Source organism: Bos indicus, chromosome 17 (genome assembly GCF_029378745.1).
Source record: "Bos indicus isolate NIAB-ARS_2022 breed Sahiwal x Tharparkar chromosome 17, NIAB-ARS_B.indTharparkar_mat_pri_1.0, whole genome shotgun sequence".
Taxonomy (NCBI): Eukaryota; Metazoa; Chordata; class Mammalia; order Artiodactyla; family Bovidae; genus Bos; species Bos indicus.
In genome coordinates, this window is record NC_091776.1 from 58,280,489 (window position 1) to 58,291,848 (window position 11,360).

General features: G+C 47.1%; 1 protein-coding gene across 2 annotated transcripts in view; it reads right to left on the minus strand.

Annotated features, from left to right (window-relative positions):
- The window catches only part of RNFT2 (ring finger protein, transmembrane 2), a 62,176-nt gene extending 50,940 nt beyond the window's left edge, over positions 1 to 11,236 (minus strand). The window contains exons 1-4 of one of the 2 annotated variants that reach the window (XM_070769603.1): positions 11,071 to 11,236; positions 7,765 to 7,943; positions 7,213 to 7,271; positions 1,231 to 1,712 (exon numbers count right to left, since the gene is read on the minus strand). In XM_070769603.1, coding sequence (XP_070625704.1) covers positions 1,231 to 1,712; positions 7,213 to 7,271; positions 7,765 to 7,788 — 565 coding nt within the window. In that variant the 5' untranslated portion in view covers positions 7,789 to 7,943; positions 11,071 to 11,236. Of the gene's footprint in view, positions 1 to 1,230; positions 1,713 to 7,212; positions 7,272 to 7,723; positions 7,944 to 11,070 lie in introns of both variants that reach the window. The other variant, XM_070769604.1, reaches the window with a different exon arrangement.
- Positions 11,237 to 11,360: the final 124 nt, after the last annotated feature.

An 11,360-nucleotide genomic window follows, 5' to 3' on the forward strand; every position in this document is an offset into this window, starting at 1 on the left:
ATTGGTCAAAAAGAAAAAAAAAAAGAAGGGACTGATATGGTAGCATCCCAAAAAGGAAGAAGTGACCTGGGTCAGCTGGAACATACCAGAAGGGGGCAAATAAGACACAAATGATGGCCTAACCTCTTCTAGATATTTCCTGTGGGATGTACCAGGCTATGACATAATTTGTACTGTAATTTCTACCATAAGATAAAAACAATAGCCTAAAACTCTCCAGGACACAGCAACACCATGATCTAATACCAGTAACAGAAATAAATAACAGTGGACCAGAGACCACGTTTATTGAATGTTAAGTATGTGTCAGGTACTATGCTAAGTACTTCATGAATCATTATTTTACTTCCTAGTAATAGGTCGTATTTATTGAGCACTTGCTAAGTGCAGGATTCCATGTTAAATATTCTACAGGTACTAACAATGAATATGATAAAGACAATCATCCACACTTGCACAGCACTTATTCTCTGCCAGGCACTGGCCTAAGGGCTTAACACGTGTTTACTCATTTAACCTTACTCAATCTTATGAAGCCAGAAGCTGTATGTTTAATGGCATCTGTAACATACCATTATAGTAAATGTGTATCTATGATATCTATATAATAACATATGAACTAGTACAGCTGTCCCCAGCCTTTCTGGCACCAGGGACTGACTTCTGGAAGACAATTTTTCCACAGGTCAGGGATGGGGGGAATGGTTTCAAGGTGATTCAAGCACATTGCATTTATTATGCACTTTGCTTCTAATCTAATGCTGCCGCTGAGCGGACAGGAGGTACTGCTCCACGGCCTGGAGGTTGGGGACCCCTGAATAGTACAAATACTATTTTAATTCCTATTTTATGGATGATGGGACTAAAGCACAGAGAGGTTAAATAATGTCCCCAGCATCACACAGCTAGGAAGAGGAAGAATTCAGGTTCAGACCAGAGCATTCTGAACTCCTCCACGCCTTCAAGTCACCCAACCAGCTGAGGAAGTTTCTATCACAACCCTTGCTGGACCGATGAGGAAACTGAGGCTCAGAGAAGGGGAGTGCCTTGCCCCAAGTCACATAGCTAATCGACCAGGATTTGAACCCAGGTCTGAAGCGGAATCCTGGCCTTTGAAGCACTTTGCACCAAGAGGACCTCTACTGCCTGCCTTTGGCACTTGGGATGGAGACCCCCCAACCCCTTGGGTGAAGTGGCAGGCGTTGACCCCGCATCCCCCCCCACACTCACCGAGCTTATGCTGGAAGCATAATTTGGCCAGGAGGATGAGGATGAAGGGCAGCCCTTTCTGGAGCCAGCAGATCACAGCCTTCAGCTCGGACAAGGCTGGGGCGGGTGTCCCGGGCTGCTCATCGCCAGCCTCGTCTGAGTGTGAGCGGTGGTCCCCGCCCACGTGCTGCAGCAGGGAGCCCCCGCGGTGGCTGCCGTGGTGGAAGTGGTGGTGGGGCTGCCGATGGTGGTGGTAGGCGCCCCCCTCGCCGCGGCCCCCGCTTTCCTCCCTGGACGCCGGCATCTGGAGGAACACGTCCCCGCCGCCGGCCGCGGCCCCCAGGACCAGGCTGGACGGGAATGGGGTGGTGGGGAGGCTGCCCGCCGGGAGGCCGGATAAGCCCGAGAAGAGCGCTGGTGGGGAGGCCGCTTCCGCCTTCAGACTCTCAAAGACGCCGCCTTCGTCCACACTCGCCTCGGAGCTAAGCGCTTGGCTGCGATTTCTGGACCAGAAAGGAGGAAGTCCCACCAAGTCAGGCAGTGGAGGATGGGGGGCAAATGACAGTATCCATAATGTCATGGGCTGAACTGTGCCCCCTCCCCTGGGAAAATCATACATCGACACCCTAACCCCCAGTACCTCAGCATGCGACTGTTTTTGAAGAAGGGTTTTTGCAGAGGTGACTAAGTTAAAAGGAGATTATTAGTGCCAGCCCTTGTCCAGGTTCCCTGGTGGCTCAGATGGGAAAGAATCTGCCTGCAATGCAGGAGACTGGGGTTTGATCCCTGGGTGGGGAAGATCCCCTGAAGAAGGGCATGGCAACCCACTCCAGTATTCTTGCCTGGGAAATCCATAGACAGAGGAGCCTGGCGGTCTACAGTCCATGGGGTCACAAAGAGTCAGACACGACTGAGCGACTGACACTTTAATCCAATATGACTTTTGTCCTTACAAGAGGAAATCTGGACACAGACACAAGAGAGGGTGGATGATATGACGACACAGGGAGGAGGTGGCCATCTGCAAGCCACCAAGAGAGGCCCTCAGAAGAAACCAACTCTACTGACACCCTGACCTTGGACTTCCAGCATCCAGAACTGTGAGAAAATAAATTTCTGTCGTTTAAGCCACCTAGTCTACAACACCTTGTCATGGCCAGCCCTCGCAAATTAATACAAGTAATAATAGCAATAGGGTTATAATCTTTATTGAAAATTTCCTATGTGCCAGATACTTTTTCCAAGTGCTTTTCATTAACTTAACTCGTTAAGTCTTCCTATCAACCCTGTGAGTTACTTACTAATAATTCCCCCATCTTACAGATCAAGAAACTGAGGCACAGAAAAGAGTAACTTGTCTAAAGTCACACAGCTGGTAAGGGGTGGTACAGGGAGATTCAAACCCAGAAGGCTACCTCTGGAGTCTGCTTTCTTAACCACTTTACTTCACTGAAAAGGGAGCGCAGGGACCTACGATTTGAGAATAACCTCAGGAACTCAGGTTCCCCTGGCTCTGTCATCTCCAAGTTCAATAATTCCCAGTTCCCAAGAGGATCCACCTTGGTTACAGCTGATATTTGGAGGGCAGCAGAGAGTGATGGGAAGAAGACTTAATTGGAGAAGCCCACATGTGAACCCTAGCTCCACCCTTTCTAGGGCTCTTAACAAGCCTACACTCAGTTTTCTCACCTGGAAAATGGGTATAAACACCATTCATGCATAGAATTCCTGGGGATCAAATTTAGAATGCCTCTTTCAATATATCTGACACTAAGTAAATGGGAACTCTTATCTCTATGCTATGCTATGCTAAGTCACTTCAGTCGTGTCCGACTCTGTGTGACCCCATAGACGGCAGCCCACCAGGCTCTCCCGTCCCTGGGATTCTCCAGGCATCTCTATCCCTATGCAAAACCTCCAGGGCCAACTGCCGTTTCTAGTTCCAAGCACAGCCTCTTGTATTGAAATCAGATAAAGCATGCTGATGCTCTTTCAGAGCCACTGCCAGATGAGCAGAGAGCCTAGAGTTACTCTTCCAAGAATGGAGAGCCTTGAACTGGGTGCCCTTTCCCATAAACACCAGGCCCCAGAGCCCTGATGTCATGTCTTCTCTTGGACTTGTCCTTTTCAAATGGAATCAGTCCACAGAACAGGTGGAACTGATTAGTTTAATGTGCTGTGTCAGTGGGAGGGGCAAAGAGCCACCCTCTCCTCCTCCTCTCACGCCAGAACCCCTTCAGTATACCTAAAACACCCCGAGTTTACTCCAAGTGAGAGCTGAGTTCCACTCATCCTCTGGACACTGCAACCCAGGGCATACAGTAGGTGCTTAATAAATGCACGGCAGCTATCATCCAGGCACAAAATGGCCCCTGAGGGAGGCTCCAGGGAAGGTTTTACACTGCCTTCACACTTGACCTTATACAAATTATCCCCACTCAGAGAACAGGGTGAATAAAAAAAAAAAACCCAACATATATTCAATTATTTCACTGTCCCACTAAAAGGGCTTCCCATTCTAAATGCCTTCCTGCAGTCTCAGATAAATCCCATAGTTAGGGACTAATATCATTCCCATTTTATAGATAAAGAAACTGAGTCTGTTAGCACAGCACAGCACACAGACTCAGTCTCAGAGAGATGAACTTGCCAGACAGCCTGGATCATCTCTGGCCCTGAACTCCAATCTCACCATGTGCCCCTTTCTCACTACCCAAGCACTTCCTACTGGAGGGCCTTTGCCAAGCCCAGCCCCTTCACTGGCTGGCCCCACCAGGTAACCTACACTGATCCATCAGATTTCAGCCAAAAATCTCTCTTGCTCGGGGGACCTTTGCCCACCTCCCAGACAATGACAGTCTCTGCTCTCTGTCCTCATTGTACTCTAACCTCCTATCATCCAGGCACAAAATGGGACTGATCATAATTATTTTACTCCTTACCTGTGACTCTCAGCCCTGCGTGTACATTATAATCATTCAGGGGAGTTTTTGAAAAATACAGGCCTTGGACCTAGTGTTGACCAACTGAATGAAAAATCTTTGGGGTTGGACAGTATACCACAAGCTACAACATAGTACACTGATAGGTTTACATGGCCTGTTCTCCTACTAGACTGTAAGCTCCTTGAGGCCACACACTGAATCTGATTCACTTCTTTATTCTCAGCGCCCAGCCAGCGGCATAGACCAAAGCAGGTGCCTAGGACATTAGAAGATGAAACAGCTAGATAAAGCCCAATCAATGAAAAAGAAACACTTAGAAGTATACAAATTCATTAAAGTTATAATATTAATTCTAACTTGAAAAAAATCTCTGGGCTTGGGTCGCAGCACCTCTAGTCCCTCAGAGCCCCCAGGTGACTCTAACACGTACTCAGGACTGAATGGCACTTCAGACTGGGTACCCCATAAGGTTAAAGACCATGACTGTCTGCCTCCATTGGATTGCCATGACCCAGCACAATGCACCTGGTACACAGAACGTGCTCAATAAGTATTATTTGAAAGAATGAATGAATAAGTGCACTAAAGGCTCTGAAAGGCTCTGAGAAGGCCTGCAATTGAAAAAATTAATTTTGTTTAAACCTAGTGTTTCCCAAACTTATTTGATCACAGGATTATTTTCCTCCACAGAAAACCTACTCACATCTTGAAGAATATCTGTGAAACCCGGCAGGGGAGATACTGATCTGCAGAAGTCTTGGGGCTGGCTTCACCAGCCTTACAAACTTGACCTGGGGGTAAGTTATTATAAACCACCAACTTTATGCCCGGGCAAGGGAGGGAACTTGAAGATGGCTACCTATTCCCCCTCCTCCCATGGCCCATCCCTGCTGGCTCCAAAAGCCCAGGAAATGTGTGGGCCTAGTTTCTTGAGCTTGGGATGATGATAAAGATAATAATAACAATAACTAACACCATGGCTATGATCCTCAAGGGGCCTTCAGCTTTTTATGCACTTTAAGAAGCTGAACTGAGAAAGCAAAAGTCCTGGCAGGTGCCCACAGAGGCCACCCTCTCCCCCACTATCTCAGGGGCCCTGGAAAACCTCCTGCCTGCCTTAAGCTCACCAGCACTCTGAGCTCACTGGGCTCAGGGGACCTCTAGTACAACCAGGGAAGGCTCAACCCACCAAGGGCCTTTTTATAGCTGGCCTCCCATCCCTGGGCCTTTCCCCAGAATGCAGTTGAGATTTCAGCCTAAATGGGAAAGAATAATCCTTGGGGGGAGCAGAGGCTGAGCTTCCAACTTAACCACTTAAAGGCTAGAATGTGAAGCAACCTGGAAGGACAGTGAACCCACCAAAAGAGGAGACAGCTGAAATGTGGAGTCTCAAAGCACATACTTAGCAGAGGTCAGATTGGGGCCTGAATCTGAGCCCTGCCACTTCTTGTCTGTGTGACTTCAGGTATCTTACTTACCTTCTCTGAGCCCCAGTTTCCTCATTTATAAAATGGTGATAAAAACAGTCCTGACTTCCACAGGCTAATATAAGGGTGACATAAGAAAGTACACGAGTCACAGTGGCCATTATTTTTCCAGTGTCATCTCTGCCCCCAAAGACCTCACCATTCATTTAAAAGCAGAGAGCAGTTCTGTCTTTGGAGGCTGGAAAAAGCTCCAACGGCGCAGCTTATCAAACAGCCCAGGTGCTGTGTTTATGTATTTTCACTCATTCACAAGCAACCCTGAGTTCTGTTATCTGCCATTTATGGATGGGGGAACTAAAGCCTAGAGGTGAACGTGCTTGCCAAAGGCACCGAAGTGGGAAGTGACTGATGTGGGATTTTGTCGAAGGGTTATCTGACTAAAGGACTTTCCCCCAGAGAACAGGGAGGCTTCATGCAAAACTCAACACTGGCACTGATGAGTACTTTGTGATTTTGCTGCGAACCTCAGAGTCACAGGGGACTTGAAATAGGAAAAGCTTGGCTGCCAGCTCCTTGGGTGTATGTTCCAGCATGGTGAGAGGGCTGGGGCCGGGAGGCTGTTACAACCTGAGAACAGGTCCCCATGGTCTGTACTCTTTTTGGCTTAAGTAGATAGAAATCCTAGTTCATTAGTGTTTTAACTGTTGTTTTCTTAGGTTCTGGATTTGTCTATTTGGCATCTACTCATTATGGGGCTTCCCTGGTGGCTCAGACAGTAAAGAATCTGCATACAATGCAGGAGACCTGGGTTAGGAAGATAACCCTGGAGAAGGAAATGGCAACCCACTCCAATATTCTTGCCTGGAGAACTCTAAGCATAGAGAAGCCTGGCAGGCTACAGTCACTGGGGTCGCAAAGAGTCAGACACGACTAATACTTTCACACACACATTCTAGGGTCAAACTAATGGCCAAACTTGTTTACAGCTTCCCTGTGACCCAGAGCCTATATCCCCAACCATCTCCTTTATCTAATTCACATTCTCAGCCAATATTTCCTCTGCCTCAAATCACCCAGGGCCAGGTACCAGACAGCTAGAGACCACTCCTATAGCCTAGAGGCCACCAACATTATTCAAACTAGTCCACGCTAAGCTGTTTCCTCTGCCTTGCTTTACTTTGTGTGGAAAACACAATAAAAGCTGTGACCTGCGCTTTCCCTTTGCTCCTTTCTGTCTCCTGGCTGACCCTGGTGCTTCCCCATGTGGCCCTGCATAGGATGGACTGCCCTTTTCTCTTGGGAAGTGCAAGTAATAAAAATCTTCTTTCAAGGTCATCAGCCTCTCCATGTTCCCACCCAGACACCTCTATAAATTAAAATCCCCTGGGTGCAATCATTGCCACAGTCAAGTGGACCACTGGCTGCACAGGCTTTGAGAATTACCGTAAGAGCAACAGCAAGCTGTTGTGTGTTGAAGATACAAGGTCATCTTTGTGCAAAGCAGTTTCCGATCAGGTCTCCTCCACCCTTCTGACAAGCAGCCCTGAGGAGCAGGTAATATTCAATCCAGTTTTGGGTTGTCCCGACCACCTGAAGCTCAGAGCCTCGGATGGAATGAGAGTGATGCCTACCTTTCAGGTGGAACGTTTTCTGTGTTGCTGCTGTGGCGTCTCTGCATTTTCCTTAAGACCTAAAAGTCAACACAGGCATGAACCAGAGTCTCCCAACATTCCCAGCACCTAGATTGCCATGGTAACTATAAATAAGTACTACTCATATCTTATATCCCTAGAGCTTTCTGACATTTTGCAAACTGGGTTTTTCAGTCTGCTATGTCATTCAACCCTCAAATCAACATTCTGTCCCATGAGGAAAGTGTCATTCGTGGATGAGGAGGATGAGACTTGAAGGTGGAGGAAGTCTTCACATGAGAGGAGAAAGAAGTGAACTATAAAGCAAAGAGGTGCTGGAGGAGGTGCAGCAGACAGACATTTGGGAGACACAGATCCTGGACTGGTGCCACCCTTAATTTGCTGTGTGACCCTGGACAAGTCAGTAACCTCTTGGTGGCCTCAGAGTCCCCATAGGTTCAAAGGGAGAGGGGTGGAGTGTCTGAACCCAGAGCTTCCTTCCAGCCCTCACATTTGGTAATGAAGATGTGAATTCCCATGCAGACACGTCACCTGGTTCACTGTGAGGAACCACATGGACTTCAGAACTCCATGTTGACGACACCTCAGGTGGGCATTCAGGGTTCCAGGTGGGGATGTGACCACTGGATTCCAGAGAAAGCAGATCTCTCCCTCTTCCTTCTCTCCAAAGGGACACACGGGTCACAGGAGCTTACCAGAGATTCCAAATCCTGGATGGCACAGAACACTTAAGTGACTAGTCCATGGGATGCCTTGAACCTAAGAAGTCTTAGGGCTTCACGGGGAACTATAAGCAGATGGTTCTGTTGCCTCCTTATCCCTTGCTAGCCTCCCATTGATCCCTCATTAGTATTCCTGAGGACAGTTATGATCTGAACATATTTTGCCCTATTGTCAAAACTCTGAGTCCTGATTGGGAAATACAGACATGTTTTAGGGCCTCCAAAGGTGACCCACTGTAACCAGAATAAAATCGAAGTTCTGTTCCTGGCCTGCAGGCCTCACCTGTCCCCAACCTCACCTGCCTCCACTCTCCCTTTAACCAAGCTGCTTCAATCATACTGGTCTTTTCATTTTTCAAAGATGCCAGCTTGTTCCTGTCTCAGGGCCTTTGTGCTTGCTGTTCCCTCTCCCCAGAATACTTTTCCTTCTGGCTAGCTCCCTCAGGTCAAATGTCACCTCCTCCTAGAGGTCTTCTCTTCTCACCCTCCTGACCCAACATATGTTTCCCTATTCAACTATCTTCATAGCATTGATCAGTTATTTACATGCTTGCTTATTTATTTATGCTCTGTCCCCCATTAGAATGTAAATGCCACAAAAGTAAGGATCTGTCTACCTAGTTTGCCCTTCCACCTCCACATGTAGAACACTGCCTGGCACAGAGCTGCACTCAACAAGTAAAACATCAATGGGTCTCTCACTTTACCTCTTTCTATATATCCCCTGCTTCTTCCCTGACCTCTCACCCTAGAGAAGAAATAAAAGCCAGAGACTTTACATGAATAGGTTTAGCTTCCTTAAATATTTTCTTGTCCCAGAACAAAAGATGATATCTGGCTTAGTTCAGGGCACCATAATTGGCTGTTGAGTGATTTCTTGATCCTGACCAGCCTTCTTCAGGGGACAGTACTCGTGTTACCAGGGCTGCTGATTAGAAACAATTCACCAGAGAAGCCTTCTTTCTTTTTGGAAAATCACCCAAAAACACAAACCAAAACAAAACTGGTCAGTAGCACCATCTCCATATATGAAGGAAAGTTTATCCCATAATTACACTCATCTCACACGCTAGCAAAGCAATGCTCAAAATTCTCCAAGCTAGGCTTCAGCAGTATGTGAGCCGAGAACTTCCAGATGTTCAAGCTGCATTTAGAAAAGGCAGAGGAACCAGAGATCAAATTGCCAACTGCTGGATCATAGAAAAAGCAAGAGAATTCCAGAAAAACATCTACTTCTGCTTCATTGACTATGCTAAAGCCTTTGACTATGTGGATCACAACAAACTGGAAAATTCTTAAAGAGATGGGAATACCAGAACACCTTAGCTGCCTCCTGAGAAATGTGTATACTGGTCAAGAAGCAACAGTTAGAACTGGACATGGAACAACAGACTGGCTCCAAATTGGGAAGAATATGTCAAGACTGCATACTGTCACTCTGCTTATTTAACTTATATGCAGAGTACATCATGTGAAATGCCAGGCTAGATGAAGGACAAGCTGGAATCAAGATTGCCGGGAGAAATGTCAATAACCTCAGATATGCATATGACACCACCCTTAAGGTAGAAAGAGGAACTAAAGAGCCTCTTGATGAAAATGAAAAAGGAGAGTGAAAAAGCTGGCTTAAAACTCAACATTCAGAAAACTAAGATCATGGCATCCGGTCCCATCACTTCATGGCAAACAGATGCAGAAACAATGAAAACAGTGAGAGACTTTATTTTCTGGGGCTCCAAAATCACTGCAGATGGTGACTGCAGCCATGAAATTCAAAGATGCTTGCTCCTTGGAAGAAAAGCTATGACAAACCTAGACAGCATATTAAAATGCAGAGACATGACTTTGCTGACAAAGATCCGTCTAGTCAAGGCTATGGTTTTTCCATTAGTCATGTATGGATGTGAGAGTTGGACCATAAAGAAAGTTGAGCGCTTTAGAATTGATACTTTTAAACTGTGGTGTTGGAGAAGACTCTTGAGAGTCCCTTGGACTGCAAGGAGATCAAACCAGTCCATCCTAAAGGAAATTAGTCCTGAACATTCATTGGAAGGACTGATGCTGAAGCTGAAGTGCCAATACTTTGGCCACTCGATACGAAGAACTGACTGATTGGAAAAGACCGTGATGCTTGGAAAGATTGAAGGCAGGAGAAGGGGATGACAGAGGAAGAGATGGCTGGATGGCATCACTGACTCAATAGGCATGAGTTTGAGCAAGCTCCAGGAGTTGGTGATGGACAGGGAAGCCTGGCATGCTGCAGTCCATGGGGTCACAAAGAGTTGGACACGACTGAGCGACTGAACTGAACTTATCCCATAAATCTATTTCAAGAACCTGCAATCTTGCCTTAATGCCCCCTCCCCCCACAATGATTCCTCATCACCTACAAATCCTTGGGGAAAATAAAATACAGAATCCCAAGTTTCGGGACTTTCCTCGTGGTCCAGTGGCTAAGACTCTGTCCTCCCAATGCAGGGGGCCCAGGTTCCATCCTTGGTCAGGGAACTAGATCCCATATACTGCTGCAACTAAGAGCTCGCAAGCCACAAAGAAGTTAGAAGATCCTGCATGCCGAAACTAAGACACGGCGCAGTCAAATTATTGTTTAAAAAAAAAAAAAAAACCCCAAGTTTCCATTCACAAATTTGCCACAGTCTCCTAAATCAAATACCCAAGATTCCACTTTCAGATGCTTGCTTTCGAAGGGGCTTCAGCTTCTGTGTTGGCAGCAGGCCGTACATAACTATTCCCATACTGAATTCTGGAATAAAACGTTTGCATGTGGGATGCTTCTGAAATGACTGATTGAAATGCCTTTTTTACCCTCTGCTTAATACATCGCACTCCATTCCTAAGAAGGATTTTACCAAGAGTTTACAGTGTATGGGAGATTTTAAGTTGCACCCCCGGGCCGTTACATGACTGCACAGAAATGCACTCAAGAGCGCATCTCCTGCAGCACTTGCATTGGAAGCAGGCAGGTGCGCTTCGAATACAATGCCGTGGGCGTTTTTCATTCCTGCATGCAACGTTTAGCGCGAAACGCCCCAGGATTTCAAGGGCTGATTACTCTGACCATACTGGAGGGGGAAAAATAACGTTTTCTTTTTACCTGCACAAACGATTCAGCAATCACAGCGGCATCATTCACGTCCTTCCAAGCCAATCACTCTCGCGGCCGGGAGAGCACCTGACTTCCGAGTGCTTCCGGCCTCTCCTCAGGTTTTTCTCTCAGGTCGCTAGGTCCGGCGCTAAGACCCGGGCATAGCTCCATCGGCCGCACGCACACGATTGCCCACCCCCTTCCCGAGATTTAGCCAATAAGAGGCCGCCGCTGTCTAGGGACCAATGAGGAGGAGGCTGAATGAGGCCCGGAGGGTGACGCAAGAGGTGCAGAGGCGG